The sequence below is a fragment of the Ambystoma mexicanum genome, chromosome 7q, assembly GCF_040938575.1.
Source record: "Ambystoma mexicanum isolate Mex_15411 chromosome 7q, UKY_AmexF1_1, whole genome shotgun sequence".
Lineage (NCBI taxonomy): Eukaryota > Metazoa > Chordata > Amphibia > Caudata > Ambystomatidae > Ambystoma > Ambystoma mexicanum.
The window spans coordinates 506109449-506136309 of NC_090941.1; the positions used below are offsets into that span (position 1 = coordinate 506109449).

General features: G+C 46.8%; 1 protein-coding gene across 2 annotated transcripts in view; it reads left to right on the forward strand.

The window, feature by feature from the left end:
* Positions 1-26861, forward strand: part of MED4 (mediator complex subunit 4) — a 550363-nt gene that overhangs the window by 288344 nt on the left and 235158 nt on the right. For both annotated transcript variants that reach the window (XM_069640681.1, XM_069640680.1), the window contains exon 4: positions 3652-3709. In XM_069640681.1, coding sequence (XP_069496782.1) covers positions 3652-3709 — 58 coding nt within the window. The remainder of the gene's footprint in view (positions 1-3651; positions 3710-26861) is intronic.

Genomic DNA, 26861 nt, shown 5'->3' on the forward strand with positions numbered 1-26861 from the left:
GGAAAAGTCAATATTGTCTATGACCAGGATGATCTTGTGTCTCGAATGCGGCATTGAAATCCTCACCTGAGACTTTGGTGAAGGTGCTGTATATACTTTATGTGAAGGTTTGCAAAGAGGGTAATATACCATCTTCCTGGCGCAGATCCTCGTTAGGCCTCATTTACAAGAGAGGCAAGAGATCTCTGCCTGGGAATTTTAGGCTTTTGGTGATGCTGGATGTCTCTGGTAAGATCTTTGCCTCTCTTGTAATGGATGGACTGGACAAATGAGTACAAACTGCTAGGGTGTTGGGCAAGTTCCAAATGGGGTTTAGGGTGGGCTCTGGCACTGCCCATTGTCAGTGACTTTTTGACACCTTTGCCAGGGCAGCAAGAACTAAAGGTAACCCTGGCCTGCATATTGCTATGATTGACTTTCGGGCCACATTGGATACAGTTCACAGAGGAAAATTGTGGGAAAAGATGGAAGCTTTGAGGCGCCCGAAAGATATCCTGTCTGCTGTATGCGGCCTGCATGAGAACACCACTGTCCAGGTTAGGTTGGACAGCAGGGGCGATGTGTCACGTCACGACGTATGGCGTTTCGGAGAGGTGTTAAGCAGGGATGTGTCATAGCGCCAGTGCTGTTCAACATATATATATCCGACCTGCCTGGACATTTTCAGCATATTAACATCTGTCCACCGAACATTGCGGGCTAAAAGTTTCCATGCTTGTCATACGCTGACGATTTGGTTCTATGCGGTCACTTTTTTTCAGGTCTTAAGAGATCATGGCTAGAATTGCAAATGCATGCAGATGCTCATGGATTAAGAATAAAGTTAGAGAAAACTAAAGTAATGCAGTTTGCCCATAAACAGGCCACTATTCCTGGAATAGTGGTGTCCATAAATTATATTGAGCATGTTGCCTGTTTTAAATATTTGGGCCTGGAATTTACAACTGGATGTGACTATTCTGCAATTATTGCAGGGGTCGGGGAGGGAAGCATTAAGCTATAGCTCTGACGAGTATGATATCAAGATGTATTTAAGAAGCATCTGGCTATAGGTTGCATGACATTTTGATGCTGTACAGAGTTTTTGTTCATCCATTCTTTATTGGTTGGGAACCCTGAGTATGGATGCCATTTCATGGTTAAGGATTATAGAGGGCACATTTTGGCGAAGAATTTTAGAACTAGAGCCTAGTCTGCCCATTGCAATTATTAGGTTGGAGCTGGGTATCACTTCGCTGGTTGATATGGCCCTGGAAAGGCAATGTCTACTATATCTAAAATCAAGACTAACTCCGTTTTGTCCTCTATTACAATTATTGCGAATGGAAATTAGTACCAACGTCAAAAGTAAATTCACTATTTTGGTGAATGAGGCCATTAAGGCAATAGAATAGGAACCAAACTGGGAAGAAGATTTCCACGTACAACAGAGAATGTTTGTTACTAAATTAGACAGATGGGATTGGGCTCCAATTACAATCATTTGGTGACCCTGAAAAGCTATCATGTAGGGGGAAGAACTGCAGAATTTCAGGAATCTATGTCGGCCAGAACTATGGTCATCATTTTTCTATTAGGTCGTGCAATTATTTTTTGGGTTTCTTCTTGTATAGGATTTGGTGTTGCTGTTTTATTGATAAAAATAATCAAAAATGTTTAATAAAAAAAAAATCTATCATTAAGTGATGAAGAATCGAACACACCAATTTAAAAAAACCACTGATATCTTAAAACATGCCCATCTCCTGCGATGCGCAGATTCAGATCATTGTTACGTGTGAATAAACTACCAGTTTTCGTATCTATTGGCTCAGAATATGACATTGGGAAGGAGGTTGGGATTTGTCGCCTGTGCGGCATAGCTGAAAAAATGGAAACCGCTTGCCATGTACTTATGGAATGTTTGGTGCATGGCCCTCTATATATGACATCGTTGGGACCTTTTGTCTCTAATCTGGATAATATCATAAGTGATACATTTTGGTGCTATTGCCTAAACACAGCCAATACATCATTGCACTTTATCATGTGTGGACCGGCACAATGGCCACAGGGAAACTTGCAATAGGAATTAGAGGAAGCAGCATTTTATATTGGATGAATTGTAATTATGTAATCTAAGTATTACTAAATGTTTGTGTAATGAGTTTGATATATGTAATTGTGATATTTACTAATTGTTAATGTATGTTTGTTTTATATGTAAAAGTTCTTATGAACTGTGTACGTAATTTAAAAAAATCATATCCAGTCTCATAGCGGTATCTCACTTGCTCACTCCTGCCTTTACATTAATCTTCACTGATCTCCTGCACATCCTCCAGTTCTACCAGCCGTGCCACCTACTGTGCTGCAATCGAGGCTTTGTTTTCTTAGTTTCTTTCCATTATTTTCTTCACCAGTGGGGGGTTCTCTTCCAGTGGCACCATGTGTCTCACCGAGCCTGCTGCTCTCTTCTCCTCTGGGGATGCCGAATACCTGGTCTGGAGGTGGTGCCTGCCTCTCCCACCGTTTCCCTTCCTACTCCCTGAGTTTGCCTCCGGATTTCAAGGCGCGCTCTGAGGGTTCCGCTCCTGGTTGGCCTGCCGGTTGTGGGTCCTGTACCAGCAGACCCACTGTAGAGCACCCCAAAGGGGCCTGCACTGCTCGGGAGCACCCCAACGCCTCTCATGGCCTTCCAGACACATCCTCGCCTGCACCCAACCGACCGAGTCTTCGGTGCACGTCTGCTGGCTGTGCAGAGATTCGTCACTTATGGTCCCGCTCGCTCGTGTCTTATCATGCCTTAATGGTGTCTTTGTGTTCGTCCACTCACCTGAGGACTCTCTCCCGAGGGCTTAATCTAAGGTCTTCCCCTTTTATTTCTTTTGGGATTTAACATCTACCACTGCCCACAATCCAGCCGAGGATATGGCTCTCGTCCGGGAGCCGAAGGAGAGCTTGCCACGCCCTGTTCTTTACTTTTTTCTGAGGCAGCAGTGGCTCATTTACTTTGTTGTTAAATTTTAAATAATTAACGGGTAGTTTGTAATTATCGAGAGTAAAAAATAACACATTGCTGTAGTTATTTTCAGAACATCCTTTTACCAATTCTTTACTGTGTACCATGCATATTGGGCAGCAGCACTATATCAATAGAACCAAGAAAGTTATGCTCAACCTTTCCCGCCTTTTGAGAAATTCATCAACCTGATGAAAACAAGAAGTAGAGAAATGCAAAGATTAAGGCAAGTAGAGTGATCCCCAGCTCTTTTGTGAGAGCTGGTTTTAGTGTTTCAGTACAGTTCTCTGGCTGTTCTTGTTTGATCCAACTTCAGTCGCATTCTAATGTTGGGACAATTGGTATTTTTTTCCCCCCCTACGTTAGGAAAGTTGGTGAAGGAAAATTGATAGTGTGTTGACCTGCGGTATGAGTTACAGTTGCTTATCTGCACTCGTAGATAATTTGTTACATAGATGGAGGTGGCTAAGTCTTTAAGATGCGTAAATAATATTTGTTTTGAGAGAAAGGCATGCCAGCCCTATTTATGGATGAACTGTTTAAATGCTTTGCATCATATGTGCAGTAGCCAATTTTCAATTGGAAAGGTTTTGTACTAATCGTGGGTTGTGCGGCCTATTCTAATTTACTGTTTTTTTTTGTATTACCAGGCAACGGCTGTGTATCAAGCAAAGGAGAAACTAAAATCGATAGAGAAGGCAAGGAAAGGTCAGTATTGTTGATTACATACCACTCTGCATGAATTTAAAAAGGAAAGCCAGGCTTATTGTTACAGCTGGTCTATTTGGCGACTTGTTGTTCACAGGTAAACCTCAGATAGTTTCGCTAATTATAGCATGTCAAACCAATGTGGATTGGGAACAGGAAAACCCCTAATTCCACATGTCCAAAATCTGTATAGTCGCAGGTCACTGGATTGACGGTAAGCCAAGAGAAACCCGTCATAAACTGTAGTACAAGTATGCAGAAGCATACAAAAAGATCCAGGACATTGTGCCCATTTAGGCTGAAATTGTTTTATTATTATTCAATCTCCAAGTTTGCCCTTTACTGATAACACGTGTTTCGGCCCTTGCTGGCCTTTCTCAAATCAGGTCTAGACATGGTATTGGTACATTCATACTACTCCACGCAGGGGGTCATTACTTACTAATCGTAATCGGACGAAGCCAACGCGTATGACTAGGTAAACAAAGGGGGCTACTCTGACATCATCGTTACTGTGGACTACTAATTAGTTACAGTAGGCCTATATTAATTTCTATTATGTCACATCTAAGCATGAACTCAGTGAATCAATTAGCGCTCATGTAAATCGAGATACAGACAAAAATAGATAATAGATAGTACAGCTTATGTTTAATTATGCTGTTTGCTGTTAATGCAATACATGGTCCTGCATTTATAGTTTTACAGGTAGTTTTTTTGAAGCAATAGTTTTTTAAAATAAAAACAAGAGATCCAGCCCATTGGGGGCAATTCTTCGTATTCACAAGTTCCCAATGTGACTGAATTGACAATTGTACAGAGCTAGAGCAATATAGTGCTTCTAAATCGGTGAATAACCACCACCTCTAGTGACAAGTGATCATACAAGTATTCAATGAAGGGCAACCACACTACAAACAGTAAATAGCATCACAGTCGGTTGCATGTAGCCATGCTGGAGGGTGACCTAACACGCGGTCGGTGTGAGAATAGGGGGGCCTATAAATCGGGCTGTGATACCTGAGGTCAGAAAATTGAGTTAAAGGATCCCTATTATAGCATGGTGCTATATCTGGGTATTTGTAACTAAAAGGACAGCCCTAGAACCGTCGGAGTGAAGGGCTGAGAAGACTTGGTATACAAAGGGGGCTACTCTGACGTCATCATTACTGTCGACTACTAATTAGTTACAGTAGGCCTAGATTAATTTCTATTGTCACATCTAAGCATGAACTCATTGAATCAATTAGCGCTCATGTAAATAGAGATACAGACAAAAATAGATATAGATAGTACAGCTTATGTTTAATTATGCTGTTTGCTGTTAAAAAACACGTATGACTAGAGCTTTTTTGAATTACATGTAAATGGGATTTGACCCAATACATACAACCTGCTTAAGAGGAAGTAATGACCTCCTGCGTGGAATAGTATGAATGTACCAATACTATGTCCAGCCCTGATTTGAGAAAGGCCAGCAAGGGCCGAAACACGTGTTCTCACTAAAGGGCGAACTTGGAGATTGAATAATAATAAAACAATTTCAGCCTAAATGGGCGCAATGTCCTGGATCTTTTTGTATGCTTCTGCATACTTGTACTACACTCTGCATGAATGTTAGTTTCGTAAACACAGGTTATAAACTTGTGTATAGAAAGGAAAAACAATGGTGTAGAGGGGCACTCAAATGATGTAACTAATCAACTAATGTAATTTGTGATATAATGTTGATTCAGGGGTAATAGGAAGAATATTCAATGTATTTAGGTGCCACAGATAATGATCTTGGGCTACAAGATCAATTTAGACAAAAGGGAAAATGAGTCACACCTGGTACAATGAGATTGAAATCTGTGCACACTTCATGGCAATATAATGCCAAACTAATTCAAGAAAGAAAACCTATAGTATTTAATGAATGATACAAAGGAATTAATTTCAAAAGACAATGGTCATCGAATATAATGAATAATTCACAAAACCGAATGACATTTGCATTGGTACAAATAATAAAATGTGCAATTTTTCAAACAATTATAAATAGAAAAAGATCTCATAGATTGAGTTTTAGTTCCAAAAATAGAGATATACACTTGGGTAAAGTGATGAATCATAAGTGTATCCTATCCTCTCAATATAACGCGTTTTGGGCTTTGCTGCCCTTCATCAGGTATAACAGCAAGGGAAAGCCACGAGAGCGCGCGATCCTTGGCAACATTTAAATGCTTCCAGGGATCATGCGCTCTTGCGGCTTTCCCTTGCAGATCCGAATCGAATCACAAAGGGATTGCTTTCAATACATTATACGGACGGTTGTCCAGATTGGAACTTAAACGTGTGGCAGCAAAAGCACGTTAACAGTGTCATCTGTAAAGATTGCATTGCCCTGAAGATGGTGTTTTACACATCGAAACGCATTGGCTATATGCAACAGTTTGACTACTGTGTTTTGACATCTGCCTATTGAAAATGCCACATATTTTTGAATGATTATACAGGAATGTGAATTAAACATTTCCTGCTTTTTACATTATTGCTTGGAGTTCTTCCTAACAATATGATAACTGGATTTGGAATCACATATTGATATAAGTCAAAGTAAAAGGCGAAAGGAGAACTAACTTAGTGCGAAAAAAAAGAAAACAAACATTTTGCAGCTGATTTCAAGCAAACTGAGAGCGTCAGAAATTATGAGGTGGTTCCACCTCATTTCTCTTTTCTCTGATTAATTTGATCCGTGTGTCAAAGGATCATTTTGTTCTGACAGCCCCAGGTGAAAATTCATATTGAAGATTATGACTATAAAGAGTTGAACTTAATTGAATGTATGTACAATAACCCAAGAAAATAGAAAAGTGGTGCCCAACCCAGCCCTACTTGCCTAACATGTCCACACACAAGGGTCAGGCAGAGTCAGGTAATTGACCAGAACCACACACACCTGACAGCCCTATACCTTCCCCACTGGGATAAAAGGCAAAACACGAGAGCACACAATGAGGAAGGCCGAACGCACAAGGGTACAGCTATTCCAGACCGGCAGTTCAAGAGGAGGAGAAAAGCAGCAAGACCTGAAAGGACGAGGAGGAGGGAGTTGCCCTTGCCCTTTTCAACTCAGAACCGCGAAGCCTCCGATAAAGGAATTACTAGACCGGAGAGTACAGCTGGCGTCTGGTGTGACCGGTGTCAACGGTGCACAGGGGCCTCCCACATGGATAACACAGGCGGGAAGGCACGCTGGCTACCGTGGTACTGTCCTTGACTACAGAGGCGGAATAGACCAGCGGGTTCAACACAGGTGAGTCGGAGAAAGCTGATAGAAATCCGAACTGTTGACCCCAAGGCTGCAAGTGGCAACATCATCTGTGAACAAAGAACTTGTGTTTTGAACTTTTGAGAAAAGGGCCAGCTACAGAGTGGTCGGAGGGCCAGCTACAGAGTGGTCGGGCACCGCAGGAGTGCTCATTCGAAGGACTCTGGCTGGCCCCTTTGTTTTGTGGTGAAACTACAAGTAACGGATGGCCCTAGGAGAGGGCGGTGTGAGGGTCAAGTGGTCCTACAGAGGTCACATAAAACCCTCTGTACAAGCGAAAGTCTCTGACCCATTGCTGAAAGAAAGCTAGGAAAAGGAACCACACATTCTGAAAGTATGAAGTAAAACATGAAATGTGTTTAGAAACTCATGAACTGGGTAAACGATGGCTAAGTGAGCCCGATGGAGGGAAGCCTAGGGAAAAGCTAAGAAAGTTAATCCTGAATGTGATAAGTGTACTATGAAATCGGGGTGAGATCTGATACACCAAAGAAGATTGTGTTAAGAGTGAAAGGCCATATTGAACCTGACAGAGGGAGGCCCAAGTTGCAAGAAGGATCCAAGCCCGGCGCAGGGAGATCCAAGGGGCGAAGAGCAATCGCCCATGGTGCAAAATCACTTAAGGAACATTTGTTGGTTTGTTATTTTGGTCCAGCAGTCCTTCTAAGGCAAGGGACTTTGGCGCAAGAGACTTGGCCCCTGAAGGTCTGTCGTTGAATGGAGTAGTGAACCTCATGCTGGATAGGACAAGGAGTGTGCTGTGCTCAGAAATTCCGCCTTGTCCCGTACTTAAAACGTGGAGAAGGCAGACCCAGCCATACCATCTTGACTTATCATTTTTGTGAACACTTCTTTCTTTTCTGGTGAATATTATCCCACGCTCTTTTTGTAACTTAGTGGTAAGGATTGGCAATACTTTTATTTTAGTATAGGCCCTTTTTATTTGTCAAGACGCCACTAGGACTGCCTTATTATTGTTGTATGGTCGTAGCTTGCTCACATCTTGGATTTAGGTTTAGAATAGGCGTTTATCTCACCCATTATAAAGTTCAATAAACACCCTTGAACTATGATCACTTGTCTGTCCTTACTGTTGCCACCATGAGTTCCTTACATTGTGTCAAAGACCTTTGATTGTACAAGGTGTTTTACTCGACCCTTGCATGACCACTTTGAACTCTGCGTTGGGCTCTCCTAAGGCCTTCTGGTATTAGTAGTTTCTACAAAAGAGGACTGGCCAGAGTCTTTCGAATGAGCGCCCACGTGGCGCCGGACTACCATGCAGCTGGTCTGCCCCAGGAGTTTCCGACTCACCAGCTGTGCTGAATTCTTTGGTGTTTCTTGTTTCTGGAGTCCAGGACTGTACCACGGTAGCAAACGCGTCTCCCCGTCTTGGTTATCCGTGCGGGAGGGCTCTGTGCACCGTTGACATCTGTTACACCACACACCAGCTGAAGTTCCCGGTCTTATGATTCCTTTCACAGAGGCCTCGCTGGTCTGGGTCGAAAAAGGCAAGAGCACTTCCCTCCTTGTCGTCCTCTGGTCTCACCGCCTTTCTCCTCCAGTTTGAACTGTCGTCCTAGAATAGCTGCTTCCTCATGCGGTTGGCCTTGCTCAAAGTGTGCTCTTGTGCTCTGCCTTTTATATCCCAGTGGGGAAGGGAAAGGGCTGTCAGGTGTGTGTATAGTTATTGTCAATTGCCTGACCCTTGTGTTGGGACATGTCATGTAAACGTCTCTGGTGTTAGACAGTTGTCTTTCACAGTGTGTGAAAGTGTTAATGTTGGAAAAGGGGGTCGGGGGGCAGAGCTTCTAAATATTCTACGGGGTAGGATGGGGAAAAGGTGTTATAAGGAAGTGGGTATCCACGTCTCGCCCGTCGGTGTCCCACTTCCACTTCCCGAAGACTGCCCCATCCAGGTGATCCTCCCCCACTGGTCCACCCCGAGGAACTGGATCCAGTAGCGATGGCAGCGTCCTGGCCACCTGGATGACAGACCTCCGGGGACTAGCGGGTGAGACACCTTCAGGTTTCTCACAGCGCCAGCTGGCATGATGCACCTTCGAAATTACACCTTCTAACAAGGATACTCTGGCAGCAGATGTCATTTGTTACAATCTCTGTTGGGAAGGGATGCCAAATGAATGAGGTCAAGTAGTCCCACTTGCGGCGGTGGTAAAATGTTTCTTTTTATGGTTGGACAAAACCGTACTTGATGTTGGATTTTTTTTTTTATATAGTTCATTTCAAACCTTTATCAAACTCATCCTAACACAAAATCAACAACATAATACATCCAATAATGTTTAAAACATCCTTCCTATGCTCCTAAAAACCGAATGTTCTAATCAGGTTTAAAAAAAAACACCTATCCTCTTCATTCTTAAAAATCAATGAAATATAATCACTTCATTGCAAGTTAAGCATTTCTTTTGCATTACATTTTTTATTGAGATATCAAGCTGAGCAATGTTACAATGATAACGCATGTTATTCATAGACTTGACCTTGAAGTTCAAACCAAATATGAGAATTATATCATTGCTCCAATACTCGTCCATAGTGCAGGTAAATCTCGGTCGTATATCGCTAAAATCGAATGTCAGTTTAACATCAGCAATCATGAAAACAAAAGGACAATCATGAACATTAAAAAGAAATGAAAGTGTGGCTGCATGGTGGGTGTGGGTTGAAATGCATAAAACACTGTTAACTGTTACAACAATGAAAAGGAAGCCATCTCACAGGGCTTGTGATCTATCACTGAGCCATCATGCTGGCTCACATAAGTAATAAGAGGGGCCATTCTTGGAGATATTGCGCAGATTCCCCTCTAGCTGCAGCATCTATTTTGTGCATTGACACTATATACCAGATCCTAGACCACCATTCTTTAATATTGGGGGTGGGGAGGAAGTTGACTTCCAATTCTTAGCTGCGACCGACCATCTTTGCTGCAACTAGAAAATGGGTTATTGGTTTAGACTGTTTTGCCCCCAACCTGTAATAACCCTGCAGATCCTCATTGCCTAACAGTGTCACTAGTGGGTCCGCTACCAATTCTACTACGACTATTGTTTTGATCTGAGCTAATAATTCCTTCCAAAACACCTGTGACTGGGTATGTCCGCCACAAGAGAAAAAGGTGCCCGTAGCAACGGAGCAACTCCAACATATGGGGGGGTATGCAGGGTTTGTTTTATTTGAGATCAAGCTGAGCTGGGTCAAATGCCATTGTAGTAGCAGCTTAACGCCATTTTCTTTGAGGTGAACTGATTTAGGCTATTTCCCTGTCCTAGTCCATATATTGTACCAGGCGAATTCATCTATGGGTCTCCCAATGTCTTCCTCCCATTTAACCATGTATGTGTGGGGCAAGTTGAACCTTTTAGAGTTAAGGATTTTATAGATGGATGATACTAGGCCTTTCGGGGGGTCCCCAATAAGTCCTCAAACTGAGTAGTATTCAGTTTATCTTGAGCCGACAGCTTTGCGTTGGTGAGCCAGTGACAGAGTTGTATATACCTGTATCTAATACTAAGAAGGCTTGTTTGCATTGCTCAAATGATAGGGGTGGCTCATTATCAAATAGTTGGCCTGCCCTAGACAGATCTCCCTCTATCCATCAAGTAAATCTTAGTGCCCTGTGTGGGAGAGAATTCCCAATTATTCTAGATTCCCATGAGGGCGGATGAAAGGTGGTGGTTCCATATCTGCGGGCTGCCTTATCCCAGTACCCAAAAGTTGACTTGGTGGTTGGGAGCCCATTCCCATGGTTTTTCCTAGTTCTCGGGCAACGCCAGCACCATTTGTGCATGGGATCTCCTAAGGCGGATTGTTCTATGGATGCCCAGTGCTTGGTGTTATGTTGCAGTGCTTGGCTTTTCAGTACTGGAGCAATTTGTGCTGCATACAGGTAACTCTCTACATCTGGGACTGCCAGTCCTCCCCTCTTTTGCTGCCATTAGCGTTCTTCTAGCCACTATTGGGGGCCTATGTCCCCAGAGAAAGTTAAATTATATGCGACTGGAGCTCCTTAAGGACCACTCTGGAGATCTAGATGGGTAATGCTTGGAAATTATAGAATAGCCTTGGCAACAGCGCCACATTGACCGCTGCCATTCTGCATAACCAAGAAATCTCCATCCTCCCCCATTTTTCTAAGTTTTGTTTGGCTTACGTTAAGAGTCTTGGGATATTTGCCGGGTAGAATTGGTTGTACTGGACAGTCAAAAAGACAGCCAAATACTTCAGGGAATTTGTTGCCAATGCAAAATCAAAGGTACCTTTTAATTGATGAACAGCATTATATGTTTCCAATACATTAAATATGGTGGATTTCATATAATTAATCTTAAATCCACAGACCTCCTGAAATCTTGCTAAGGAAACTCTTTTGGGAAGTGTTTTTACTGTGTCCAGCTTATAAAAATAAAAAGCAGGTCGTCTGCATATAATGCAATTTTGTGTTGATACCCAGCCACCCATATTCTCTGTGGAGCGAACCACCCATAAAGAGTTTCCATGGATAAGGCAAGGGGGGAGGGGTGGGGATAACTGGCATCCCTGCTGTCTGCCTCTTCCCAGCTTTGTTGGGTCAGATAATCTGCCTATTAATTTAATGCGGGTAGATGGAATCGTAAAATTTGCAAGCACCTTCGCCAGAAACTCGGGCCCCAAACCAAACTCTGTTAGCACCCTGGGCAGATAACCCCAGTCCACCCAATCAAACACCTTCTCTGCGTCAATCGACAATACCGCCAACGCTTTTTTACTCTGTCTGGCTAAAGCTAATACATCTATTGTTCTCCGGATGTTATCATGCGTATGCCGACCCGGGACAAACCCTATGTGATCTGCTCCAACCACAACTGGGTGCACAGAAGCTAGACGGGTGGCTAAAATCTTGGAATAAATGTGCGCATTGTAATGAACTACTGCGATTGGTCGATAATAGGAGCATTATGTAGGGTCTTTCTCCGGTTTGCCAATTTTTCTTAGGACCTATTCTCCCATAGTGGGGGTGATGGTGCCCGTGTCCACAAAGGAGTTGAAAAGGGGAGCTAATTGGGGTGTGAGTATATAAACAAACTTTTCATAGACTAGAGCAGTAAAGCCACCAGGTCCTGGGCCTTTATTAGTGGGGAGGCTGCAGATTGCCTGGGTGATTTCTTCAGTTGTAATGGCATCCTCTAGGCCTTTCATCTCTACCTCTGCAATCTTTGGGAGGCGAGAATCCCTGATAAAATTCTCTTGAGCGGCCAAGAGAATTTCTGTTCTCCTGAGCTTTAAGCTTATATGCCAGGACGTGGGAGGCCTTGTCCGAGGTTTTAAAGTAAAAGTCGAGGTGTTAAAGTGAAAGCCTTTAGTCTTGCGCATCTTGTGGGAGATGTCAGCCGCCCATGAAGCTTTTACCTCTGATCTAGCTGCTTGTAGTTGTCTGTATACCTTTCGTGTACCCTCAACCTTATATTTAGTTTCCCATTCCTGTACCTTCTCACCTCTGGGCCATCATTGTCCGTTTAAGTGCTGAAGCTAAACTTATAATTTACCCCCGTAATATAGGTTTAAACTTATCCCATACAGTCTCTATAGGCACACCCCCATTCAGATTTTCAGGAAAATAGTGTGTAATCCTTTCAGAAATTGTGTCTCAAACCACCAGGTCACCAAACAATGAGTCCTTTAGTTTCCATAGGGTAGTTTTCCTAACCTCTGGGGCTAGAGTGTTTAATTGTAGAGTAGTCGGGGAATGATCCGAGACCAGCGCCAACTCTATGCTGGCGGAGCTAGCTAGCTGAAGCAGGGGCTGGGAGACCAACAGGTGATCTATTCTAGAATAACTCTGGTGTACATGTGAAAAATGTGTGTAATCTCGGACTCGTAAGTGTGGGTTTAAACTGCGCCATACGTCTAGCAGTTGTAAATCATTCATAGTTTGCTTAAGCAAAACCACTTTCATGTCATCTGGTCCTGACGCTAGACCATCTATCCATCACTGAGTCTAGGATCGCATTGAAGCCTCCTCCAACCACCAGACCTCTTCTCTGAAACTGTGCTATTTGTGGGAACACCCGATTGTAGAAGGCATCCTGTTGCTAATTTGGACCATAAATCGAGACCAGGGTCAGGTCTCTTCCCCCAACCCTTACATGCACCTCTAGATAGGGGCTCTGGGGATCTGGTAGGATGTTCATGTTCTCAAAACATATGGAGCTAGACATTAGAATCGCTACCCATACCCTTTTCTGAGGGTCTGAGGCAAAAAATTGGTGTGGCAACCATTTGAATCTCAACCTTGGCCAGTCCGTTCTCAACCGGTGAGTCTCTTGCAATAATACGATATCAGTCCTCAATTAACCAGTCTGGACAACGCTTCCTCTTGCTTGGGGTGTTAAGCCCTTGAGCATGTAAGGATACAATCTTCATACCTGCCATTCCTAGATTCTTGACAAAGCTACGTAACCCCAACAGCCCATGGGAACTCCACCAGACTTGGCTCTCTCCAATTTCGTAGTATAATGAGGACAACCCTTTGCATTACCCATCTGATTCCACAATTGACACCCATGCAACAACAAAAAAACAAGACATCAAAACTAACTGTAGCAACAAAACATTTCTGGATCGCCGCCCTTGTGGTGATCCACAGGTTAGAAATACCTGATTGAGTTGAGGGATTGTGCTCCCTGTGCATTATACAACCAAGTTGTGGCTATAAAGATCTGTGCAGTGCTAGTCGCAATGCACAGAAACAGCCAAAAGAAAACATTTCCGGACTCGGTTCCTTGATTAGAGTGACCCATCTCCTCGGGTATTTCAGGAGAGCCTTCAGGTCTGGTAGTCTGTATCCCTACTAGTCTTTTTTTCTGTCCTCCAGGGACGCCTGTGGTCTTTCCATCTATTCCTAGAGCGCAAAGTGGTCCATCCCTCTGGGCATTTCTTTGGGTGGAATCTTCATATTCAGAACTGCTGCTTGGAGAGAACTATATTGATGATGATATCCGTCCATTTTAAACAGAATGCGGAACAGGTATCCCCATCGATATTGGATCTTTTTATCAAAGAGCCATAAGGTGAGCGGGCGCTTCGCTCTCTGTTTCTGAATAGTTCCTTTGGATAGATCCTGAAACAATTGCAGGGTGTTGCCTCAAAATTGAATTGCTTTCTGGATTCTGTTTTTTTGGAAAATGAGTTCCTTGGTCTTTAAAGAAATGGACCCTCGTAAGCGCATCTGGAAGAAGGTTCTGGCGTTGCTGGAAATTAGAATAAACTCTGTGCTTCCGTTTCAGTGTGAGATGCATTTCCATTTCATCTAATATCTCCAGAAACAATTCCTGAACAGAACTGTCTAGGTCTAGGTCTTTGTCCTATGTGGGGATAGCTCTAATGCAGACATTATTCAGTCGTGAGCGGTTTACGGACTCCTCCTGTTTCTCATCCACTGAGGCTCTATGAGCTTCCAGCGCCACCACGCGTTGCTGCAGTTGGTCAAAAGAATTTGCTTGATCGCAGAAGGCCGACTCCAGATCTCACCCTGCTGGACTCAGTTTGCTGGGCACTCTGTGCTAATTCCTGGAATAAGCCTTTCAGTTATTGCAGAGTGGAAGCCATACCTTGGAGTGTTGCAGTATCCGGGTTATATCGCTTTTCGTGGCTGGTTGTGTCGGGGGCCAATGCTGGTTCTGGACTGATGGGGCCAGTGGCTGAGGTTTTTGAGTGCTGCAGCATCTCCTTGATTGAGGTTGTCCCTTTCTCTCTTTACTTCCGAGACTCCATTTTGGATATGGCTAATCTCACTCAAAACACAGTTCAACTAAAGAATGCACTTGGCGTGGTAGCCAATATTGGAGACCAGTTCCCTCCGGGAGGTCAGATGGGAGTCCCCTTGTATGATGGCCTTTCCTGTTACTGTGTTGTTATGGTACTATCAGTTGCTATGGCAAGATCCCTCTTGCTCGGGTGGTGTAACAAAGAAGCTGTGTGCTTGGCAAGTTGCTCAAGTTGCCCTCCACTCCTTGGATTGCTCGGGCTCCCTGCCCGATGGAGCCTACATCAGTAAATAGGTGACCAGAAGCCGTCAGCCTAATCCCCCGTCAGCCCAGGGTCACTTGACTTTGTGGTGCTACTGATCCACACTGCTCACAACCAGTTGTAAGTGGGCCGTACCTTAATAGGTGATTCAGATTTTCAGGATTTCCTCCTTCCTCATGGACTGGCGTTAATGTTCCCTCCTCCGCTGGCTGCTTGCGGGTGGCCTCACTGAAGCCACTTGCCTCATCTTTCCCTCCTAATCGGGGTCGCTCTGCAGCTTCCACGATTCTGCTGTCCCTCAATCCATCCGGCGCCACTGTCTGGTTGAGGGAGGCTGTAGCGAGCGCTCCCTGGTTCCTTCCCTGCAGCTGGGCCTCCGACGACGAGAGTTGCACCAGGCGGCCAGTCAGCCCAATCTGATGCCGTTTTCCCAATTCGTTTACAGCGGAGCGCATCACCAGTCACTATGGGCTCGGCTCTGCTCCGGACAGCCTGGCGGCCATATTGTCTCCCTGTCGTCGGCAGCGGGTCGGCTTATCCCCTGATTCCTGAAGGGCTCCGGACCTGGAATCTGTTGTTGTTATTGCTGTTGCTGTATGTCAAGCAGCCACGTCATTGGCAGATAAATATCGGGCTGCAGAGCTCACAGGGCTAAACCGCCATCAGCCTCCAGTCAGGACCACAACCCCCCGCCCCCTGCAAGTTGAAAATTTCTTATAAAAACTTCACCGAGCAAAAGATCAGTGGGTAGTTTGCTCCCATTATCACGGTCTGGTCCTGGACTACTTACCCATAAACTTAGTTCTTAGTTCCGGCAAACCCGGAAGAACCGTGCAATATGGGTTAGCGTCTCAACCAGACGTTTTCTCACAAAATCTACAACTTGAGTCTATGGTTTTCTTGTACATTTCCAGATTTTCTTTCGTCGGGTGGATATTCAAGTGAAATCTCATGAATTGGGCTTGCCAGGTACAAAGAAAGAGTTTCAAATATTTAGGCAAGCAGTCAAAGCTCCTGTACTCATTTATTAGTGGTGACTGCAGTCGATCATTCATTTCCTCTAAAGTAGCGATACAATCTCTCTGCCAAGGCTTTTTTTTAATAACCTTTCCGGGCTTGTCCAACAACATTTCATGGTCGCATCCCAAGGTTTCCAAAATCGCCTGGCAACGAGCGGCATGTAGACTCAAAAGACCATAGCAAGGTTTGTCCATTTCCCAATTTAAAATTTGAAAAGGTGGGGAGACTGGGTCAGCACTGACATTGCGATCAAATTGGAAAGCCGCAAGATCGTCCTCCAGAAGGCGCCCTCTAAAGCCACCCACAATTTTGCTCTAGTAAATAGGAAAGCTTCTGCCATAGAAATCAATATGGGGAGGACCTTTGACTTCTAAAAAGTCAATACCGGCAATAACGAAAATGTACCAAATATTTTATTGATTAGGATCCCTTGGAGATAGGCCTGCTATTCGTGGCCCATCATCCATACAATTATTCATGTCAGTGCCTAAATATCTCTATCGAGACCTGAGCTAAGGGAGCTCCCTCCAAACACCACTTGAAGCCCAGACGCCTACCTTCCTCTTTGGCCCAAATACTAGTATCTTAATTTCCAATCCATTCTTCGAAGTATAATTCTGTAGGCCCTCCAGGCTCCTTTGCAAGCTTGCAGGGGTTTGGTCAATTATAACAATATCGTCAGCAAAAAGGACCCATGCCAGTTTATGCATGCCTATCTTTGAAGAGAAAGCTGTCACTTGATCTAGTGTAAGATACAAATCCGATAGGAACAGTTTAAACAAAAAGGGAGCCAGGGGACAGCCCTGTTTCAAACCCTGCTGTTTAGAAATCGGTCTTGTCAACAGGCCTTGCTGGTCAATGTTTATAGAGATTTAGGGGCTGATTCATGGAAGTGTTTTATAATGGCGCAATCCCATAGAAAAATGTTCCATGAATTAGGCACTTAATCGCTTCTAGCAATTCAGTGGGGCACCCCCTTGCTTCCATTTTAGTCCAGAACAATTGGCGGTCAACACTATCAAGCCTTTCTTAGATCGATAAAGGCCATGTAGATGTTAGCCATTTTTTAAAGCTTGGTCTTTCAAAATGTTTCTTAGCTGTTTGTCTTCGCGATCCATTTTTGCAAAAAGCCCAGCAACAATGCTCCAAATAACTTGCCCAGAACGTCTAGTGGAGCAATTGGGCGGTAGTTCAAAGGATTTGCTCTGCCGCCGGTCTTGAATATTGGTATAATAATTGCATAATGCCAAGAATTTGGAACCACTCCCCACCTGACTGAAAAGGACATAGATAAATGGCAACCAGGCTTTGGAATCTGACTTAATCATCAAATTAGTTAAAACAATGGGCCCCAGAGATTTTTTAATCAGCTGCTCTAGATCCAATATATCTAAGGTATGGGACCATCCCCTGTTACTTAACGGACTGATTTGATGGCTTACCCTCCCAGATTTAGAAAACCGCTCTTCAGGGGGCGCTGTTGAGCAGCCTGCAAGATGGCTGCCTAGCTTTCAAGCTCTGTGCCCGACTACTGTATATCCGCCTTTATCAGCGGTTCCCTGTACCATCCGTCGATGGGAGTGAGCTCATCGTCTTGGCTGCCCTTGGAGCGACATTTTGATCCAAGTCGTGGTGAAAACTGACTTTTTCACCGAGCAGGACCCTTTTTCTTCCCGACCCGGCTCCCCGCTCGCTGAGGCCTACCGCGCCACGTGACGCTGCGGCGGGCTCGGCCCTAGCGTGCTGCTGTGACTGCGACTTCCTAAGCCTGGTGGAGCGGCTGCCTACCTCTGGTGCCCTACGGAGCCGTGCAACATCGGCAGGGGAGAGGCCGCCGGAGCGGCGGACTATATTTTTTCCTGGCCTTGCCACCTGCGCACTTGACCCTCCACGAACCGCCCGGGCGGTGCCCTCCTCCCGAACTTCTCCTTATGGGCTGACCGGCGCCTGAAGCGGTTCCTATCCTGTGCGCCTCCTGGTTGCTTGCTGGCCCGCAGCTGAAAGATCCGAGCTAAGCCCCTGGGGGTGAGGAGGTTGGGGGCTGTGGTTGTGGCGTGGTGCCCCTCCGGCTCTGGGGCCCTTATACTCGTCAACTGCTGTGGAGCTGCAGCCCTGGGGCGATAAACTGAACTGCTGGGGACCCAGCCCTACCATTGCGGACCCACCGCCCTTGAGGCCTACCCTGATTACATTGGGCCGCCCACAGGAGGTGCCGGAGTTGCGGCCTACGTCCGAGCCTCTGTCTGAGCCTTCTCTGCCGCTGCAACTACCGGGACCTGTGATCCAGCTCTGGAACGGTGTCGCCCGGTGAGCAGTTCAGCACTACCCTTACACCGAATTTAGACTCCTGCGGGCAGAGGGATGGGACTCCCCTGCCTGTCCCGATACTACTGCACCCAAGGGGCCCAAGGATTACGGTCCTAACAATTGGCAGGACCTGCCCCGTGGTGCTTCATTGCACTCACGTAGGAAGCCAAGTAAATCTCGCGGAACCGACAAGGCGGGAGCAATGGACAAATACGCTAAGTCGCTCCCCAGACAGGAGCGGGGGAGGTCACCTCTGAGCCGGGACGACTCTGACCCACCATCCAGACCCCCGCAGCCTGACCTCATCACGCTGATGGAAACTATGGCGAAAAACTTCGCCTCATTTCACGAAAAATTGGACGACATTGGACCAGCATGGCACCAGACTGGCAGAGGCCGAGACACGCATTGGGACCACCGAGGATGGCGTGCACACTCTTCAAAACACTGTTTCTGAACTAGTGCGGGATATGAGGCAAGTCAAGGCAAAGTGCGACGACTTGGAATCCAGGTCCCGCCGGAATAATCTCCGTATCGTGGGGGTCCCGGATTCCGCACTAAAGGGTAAGATGGAGCAGGCAGTTGAGGATCTACTGAGAGAACTCCTGGGCAACCCCCAACTCTCCCCGTTCTTCACGATTGAACGCGCCCATCGGGCGCTTGCCCCACGTCCCAAGCTGGGAGACTTTCCCAGGCCAATCATTGCCAAGGTTCTGAGCTTTCGGGACAGAGACCACATACTACGCTTGGCCCGGGAGAAAGGGGAACTGAAATTTGAATCCCAAACCATCAGAGTTTTCCCAGACTTTTCCATGGGTGTGCAAATGGAGCATAGGCAGTTCAACGGCGTGAAAAAACTGCTCAGAAAAAGGAAAATTGAATACGCCATGCTATTTCCGGCACGCCTGAAGCTTACTCATCACAACAAGTTGTACTTCTTCACGGTACCCGAGGAGGCAGTGAAATTCATCTAAGCCAACACTCCTCTCCCCGACCCACGCGAGGAGGCAGCAGCGGGTGACTGAAGAGGTGAACATTGACCCATACATGTGGGCTGCCATGGGTGCTACTTAAGCGCGCCCTTTACGCTTCCTTTGTGGTACTTATGAATCTCGCATCATCTATATCCTTTAAGTGTAACCTATTGTTAAAGCTCCCTGTAATGTACTAATTGTTACCGCTGCATAATACACGGTGCGCCGCACCAATCTCACATTCAAGTTGGGTTTACGGCGACAGCGACCCCCGTTGCAGCTGCAATGCCGAGTTTGGCATGTTACGGCCGTTGTACGTGCCCCAGTTGGGCACGCAGCTGGGTGCGCCCTTGTTCCGCAGGGCGTGCCCCTGCTGGGTATTGGGATGGGGTCTTATACACTGCTTGGTTGGGGAGGGCAGTGAGGGTGGGGGTTGGTAACGTTGAGGGATGTTATTGTGAAAATGGCAAGGAGAGTGTGGCTTGGAGGGTGGAAGATGGTGGCCCTGCATCGAAGATTACTACATGGTCAACAATCAATGCTACGCGATACTGGGATGTTCCTTAAGCTTGTAACATGGCTATTAGGCTAATGTCGTGGAATGTGCGGGCGCTCAGTAATTTCACCAAGGCTCGTAGGATAACTGCATACGCCCAGAGACATGGGGTCAAAATTCTTCTATTGCAGGAAACCCATGCACTTGCGCACCTTTCTGCCTCCCTGGCGCCGACATGGGGAGCCAATAAATTCTACAGTGTACTTCTCTCAATCCATGGAGGTGCTAACCTTAATTCATAAATCAGTGGAGTTTTCCTTACGTACTAGCCACATAGATCGAGAGGGTAGATATGTGATCCTCCACTGCCTGTTGGCTAACACGGAATGCCTACTGGTCAACACTTATGCCCTGAGTACAGACACCTCCGACTTTTTCGATGATATCAATACCCTACTTTCGAGATACATAGGGATCCTGGTTATCTGGGGGCAGGGGGGCATGAACCTCATACTGAACACTGAGCTAGACAGATCGGGCACTGCACACAGGACACTGTCTAGAGCCGCTCGTCGGCTCAAAGCACACATGGGCCCGGCTGGCCTAATGGATGTCTGGCGAGCACTCAACCTAATAGCTAGGGAATACACATTTTATTCCTCTGCACACGACAGCCATTCCAGAATCGATCTCTTTCTCCTGTCAGCCGGCCTGATGGGGAGGAACCTCAGCATGCAGATCTTGCCACGCACACTCTCGGATCACTCCCCAGTGACACTCAATATTACCCTACAACACACAATACCGCGCCACTCCGGCTGGCGCTTCAAATCTGAGGCACTACATGACATCGTTTTCAAGGCCGACATCCTCGCGGACATCAACACCTTTTTTGACACCAATAAACATCATGACACAACAGACGGGGTCCGGTGGGAGGCTTTCAAGGTGTACATCAGAGGGATGTGTATTCCTAGGGAAGCAGGGGTCCTGAAAGACATCAAGAACTCTCTACAAAGATCCGAATCAAAACTCAAGCAACTAGAGCGTGAATACGCCTCTGCTCCCTCCCCGCCCAAGTTGGCACAGATACGGGCGGAATTGGAGAGCTTCGAGGCGCATGCCCTCAGGGAAATAAGATATTACGCATGACCCATTGCGGCTCGCAAATATGGCGAGGGAGAAAGACCCGGTCGAACTCTGGCCAGGCTGGCCCGGATGGAGGTGGGCAGAACCCGTATTGATAACATTAGGGGCGAGGACGGCGTACCTTACTGGGCTGACCAACCCATTCTGGAGGCCTTTTCCGACTTTTATGCAACCCTTTACACCCCGCAGAGTGAGCAGAGTCCTCAGGATCTGGATCGTCTCCTCGATAATATCCCCATGTCCTATATATCTCCCGCCACCAAAGAGCAGCTTGACGCTCCCATCTCCCTAGATGAAATCACTGAGGCTATTTCCGCCCTCTCAAAAGGCAAGGCCCCCCGGACCGGACGGCCTGACCGCTGAATTTTACCAAGAGCATGTCGCCCTACTGGCCCCGCACTTGCATGAAGTATGGGACGAGTCCCTTCGCCTTGCCACTCTCCCCCAGTCCCTGCGCGAGGCTATAATCGCTATACTCCCAAAGCCAGGCAAGCTCGCGGAGGAATGTGGCTCCTACAGACCTCTTTCCCTTATTAACACAGACACGAAAATTTTCGCCAAGATAATTGCAAACAGATTCCTTCCCATCATGTCGTACCTTATTCACCCAGACCAAAGCGGCTTTGTCCCTGCCCGCTCAGCCTCCTTAAATATCAGACGCCTCTTCAACGTCATGTCTAGAATTGACCCTAACGCTAATGCGTTCGTGGTGACATTGGATGCCCAAAAGGCGTTCGACATGGTGTCATGGCAATACCTGTGGGCCGTGCTGGAAAAGATGGGAATTGACCCACGCATGATCTCCTATATCAAGCTACTGTACACAAACCCAATGGCCAGAGTCCTGGTTAATTCCCATATTTCGGCTCCCTTTGCCCTCCACAGAGGGACGCGCCAGGGGTGTCCATTCTCCCCCCTACTATTTGCGATGGCTATCGAGCCAATTGCGGACAGTGTCAGAGACAAACGCACTCGTAAGGGGATTCGTCTGCGTGACACACCTGAAATTATATCTTTGTACGCGGATGACGTGCTTCTGTATGTCAGGGACCCATCGGTCCACTTGGACCCAATCATCCGAGAGATCATCAAAATTGGCACATTTTCGGGCTTCACTATAAACTACAACAAATCAGACATCTTCCCTCTCACACCGGCAACCCCCCAACCATCATGCGAATTCCCACTCAGGTGGGCCCCAGAAGGCATCAAATACCTCGGGGTCCAGGTCTCACTGGCTAGGGCTTCCCTTTTGGCAGACAACTACAGTGCTGCAGCGCAGTACGCAGAGGCACAAATGGAGAGGTGGCGTAATCTCCCCCTGTCCTTAGCGGGAAGACTGTCCCTAATCAAAATGATTATAGTTCCAAAGCTCCTATACATATTCGCCAACGTCCCACTCTGGCCCGGGAAGCACTATTTCACAAACTTGCACGCAGGGTTCGCCCGGTTCCTGTGGCACGCTGGGGCCGTTCGCAGGAAGTGGCAGCATATCACCTTACCATACGAGAGAGGGGGACTCAATGCGCCGGACATAGCACAATACTGAATAGCCGCACAGGCCCAACACGCGACCCATAGGTACAAACACCAAGACCCACCTCCGCATGTCAAACTCGAGATCCTGGCAACTGAGGAGATAAATGTTATGTCATTGATCCTCTTCCACTCGTACCAGTCTGACGCCCCGGCGGATCCAGTGTCCACCACTATCAGGGCATGGAGACATATGCTGCAACCCCATTCTAACCTCCGTCCGTACTATAAATGGCTCCTATATGGTCATTCCCAGGCCTTGCCCCCATGCAGGATAGGCTCCTCATGCAACCCTGGCAGGACTTGGGGTATTGGGCGCTCTCTGACCTGTTCCCAGAGGGGAAATTCATCACCCCGCAGACATGGAGGCCAGGACACTCGGGCTCACCACTGGAGTTGCTGCAGTACTTTAGGCTCAGAGCGGCTGTGCAGGACATGTGGCCCTCATACCCGGACGAACCCCCAGAGTGCACCGAAATTTGCTACATTGCTAATTCAGCGGGGGGGTAGGGGCATGATATCCGCACTTTATAAAATGTTGGCTGAGAACTCTGCGGAACCATCTTGCAAAGTTTGCGACGCTTGGAGCCAGGAACTGGGGTTGGTAATCACTGACGAGATGTGGGTCAAGATGTGGGCGCACACGCGTAAGGTTTCCCTCAAATCTAGATTTAGATGCATACAATTCAAACTACTTAATCGTCTGTACTACACTACTCAAGCGGTTGGGAGGTTCGTACGGGATCAACCCCATGTGTGTCAGAGATGCAAATCCAGCGAGGTGGATCATGCACACATGTTTTGGACCTGCAGGGCGTTGGCCCTGTTCTGGGAGGCTGTGCTGGAGGCCCTCTCGGATTCCGTATAGATCCTGACCCCTTGGCTGTGTTGTTTGGGAGGTGGGAGGGCGAGGGGGCTAGACGGGTTGTAAAATTCTTGAACATTGGAGCCATAGTGGCCAAGAGATGCATACTGCAGTGCTGGAAGCGGCGATTCCCCCCCCCCCCCCCACACTAGAAATGTGGCTGAAGGCTCTCACCTGGACACAGGTGTTTGAGGAGGACTATATCAACACATTGCCTGTGAATGCTCGCCCTAAAAACATATGGACTGAGTTTTGTAGCTACCTGAACGCTAAAGCTGATCTGGAACTTTTATCCTCGCTTCCAACGCCGGATCGGGCAGAGGTGGAGGCTGTACTGTGACTCTCCCCACGAGACTCGATCTGCTTTCTTTGAATATGCCCGGTCTGCCGCTTATGTATTGATTGTCTGTCCATACCCTTGTTTATGCAATATGCTTTTGTTGATGTAATATGTGATCCACCTGCTACTGCTTCTTGCCAATAAAGAGAAGTTTAAAAAAAAGAAAACGGCTCTTCATAGTATTTAACCCAATTGTCTTCTGTGACCATATTTGAAAGGGGCATAGCCAATTTACAGTGCAATTATTTAACATTAGCCAAATGGCTGTTGAGTCATTACCCTTAACAGAAAATATCATTGCTTCGGCATCTCGCTGGCACATTGGCTTCTTGTGGGATATTAGCCAATTCTTAAACTTTTGTTTTTGTTTCCTCACTAAATCTATGCCATCTTCATATTTTAGTTGGCTAAGAAACGTTAACTCCTTTCGTAGTTTTTTTCTTTCAGTGACTAGCTTTTGGTCATAGGAGTGTCGTTTGGCATTGTGCCAGGTCCCTTTTTACTTTTCCCCTTAAACTCCATTAAGAGGGGCACATATTCCACATCAAAGTTTTTAGATAAGGTTCTAATGTCTTGAACTTTCAACCACAAACGGTTTCCCCCCATCGAGGGTTCTACACTAAACCACCATTTCTCATCAACTTGATCAGTTGAGCCCCTCCACCTTAGGAAAGCATGGTCGCTTGTGTTGTATTTTTCCTTTTGGGAAATTTGGATACATTTTTGTACCGATGTGCATTTAGGCAGGAGAAATCTATTTTCTCTTATTTTGCATCGCATTATCAAAAGTATTACGTTGTGGGGAGGGGGCATGGCCAGCAGCCATGGTGTAAGGCTGCTATAGACGGAGCTCCTGCCAGATACGACAACATCTGCCAATTAAGGCATGAATACAGACCTGGTGTGCACTGCAACAAGAGGAAAGACCTGTCGGAATATTATGGCAAAGGTTTTCTGGTCTGCAAAACAACCTGGAGTGGAGATTAGCAGCACAACGCGTTTCTGAAAATGATGCAGTTTCACTGAACAAAGGAAACAAGATGGCGACAGTCATGGGGAGGCGGCTGGCAGTAACAACGGCAGCCATGTGCGAATGAGGTACACTGAGACGCCGCTGCAAACTCCTGTGCGATTATAATGGCTTCGAAGCTTAGAAGTTTACTGCATCAGAGCGGTTACGCTGTAAAGGAAAGCTCCAGTTGCGAGGTGCCAAAGAAGACTGAACGATCGCAGGAAGAAGGTGAGCCTGCGAACCTCACGAAAGGGGGAGCTGCTAATCCATAGCAGCTATGGCAGCTCGCGACCAGATTTGGGACGTCTTTGTGAGGGTTGTGCAGGGGCCAGTGAGGCGGGGCAACATGTGTGCCTGACATCCGTGCAGCATAATAAGGGGTGCTCTCCCGGTGGGAGGCGCATCCCTTTAGGGCTTGAGGCTGGCATAATCCCAGAACACCCCCATAACAATAATTGGGCAACGAGATCCCCACAGAACGGTGGACGTGTGAATGAGGGACGGCAGCGAAGCAGATTGTAGGAGGCCCGTCCGCCTGCCTAGTCTTATCACAGGAGAAGCGCTCTGTCAGGGAGCCGGCGGGAGGCATATTTCTTCACCGTTGGAGGCTTACAGGGAATACCCGCAGAGCCATAAGAGGCGAAATAGAACCCCTAAGGAGTAGAAGGCACAAAGGGCATAAGAACATAATCAAGAACCTTGTGCGGTGTCCGCGAACCCGTGCCCCCTGCGGGCCCAAGGACATCATTGGGAAGCCCAGACAACAGCTGTGTTGGGGCACAGAGAAGCAGAGAGTGGCCACATCCCAATAACTGGACATCCTCTATACGACCGGCATAGCCACTGACTGCTACCATGAAAGAGTTTCATAGCCTCTGCAGGGCCAGATACCCTGGCACAGCACCTCATGAGGAGACCTCAGAGCGAACATTGATATTAAGGTGGGGGGGGGCAGGTGTGACTAGGCCTGTGTTTGGCCGGGTAGGGAAACACCCTGGCTCACTTAAATCGTCACTCCTTCTCCCTAGTCTCATGGGTGTGACAATCATGGGTCTGTGCCTGTGTGCACCAGCAGGAAAACGTGGATGCGTGAAGATCAGCGCCGAATGCTGGGACAATAGAACAGCCAATTCCAAAACAGCAGAAACAACAACGTAGCGCCTTAACAGGCTGGATGCCTACTAAGGCTGCTAAACGCTGGACAACTACGCCGTACTCAAGCCCTAAAAGCCCAAAGACGAGATGGTTACGAAGTTTGACAACGAAAGTGATGCAGGCGAGTTCGATGGTCAGATCCTAATGTCAATTGCGGAGCTGGGGACAACGCTAAGCACCAAAATTGACAAAGAAATAGTTGACGTTGAGCTGTTATAAGATGTGAGGAAATTGTCAGAGGACTACTGAACTGGAATCTCAACAGAAGGACATGAAGGCGATGGCACAGGACAACGGCGCCCAGATCCACATACTTCAACAAAAAGTAAATCTCCTGGAGAGTAGGTCGGAAGACGCGAAGGGGCGGGCACAAAGAAATTACATGCCCCACGACGTACATTGAACATTTATCTTTGAAAGACACTGGGCCTGGAAACCTCCTCTCAAGGATTCACGATAGAAAGGGTGCTCAGGGCGCTCATCAGAAAACCGCTGCCCGGTACCCCTCCATGTCCGATAATAGTGAAAATCTTAAACTATAAAGATAAAGAGAAGATCTTGTCCTACTCCAGGCAGGGCGGCACATTGCAGAGTGCTTCCGCTAACTTGGCGGTATAGCCGGAATTACACTTTCCGTTCACATTGCTTAAGCCGGACTTCGCAATGCCGGACTGAAGTACATGCTAATGTACTCTGCGAGACAAAGTCCTGCACAAAAACCGCGCCCTATTCTTTGACTGTGCCAAAGAAGTGCAGGAGTGGATGGACCAGAGAGGGGGGGGGGGTGAGGGGGTCAACTCACAAACTGAAAACAACTCCTTACCAGATAAACTCAAGGATACCTCGAAAGTGGGGACAAGGGGAATTTGACAACGGGGCAAGGCAGAAGTACATTTGAACTGTGGTACAGATGACCGAAAGCCGACAAATGTTTCTTGAACAAACAATTAG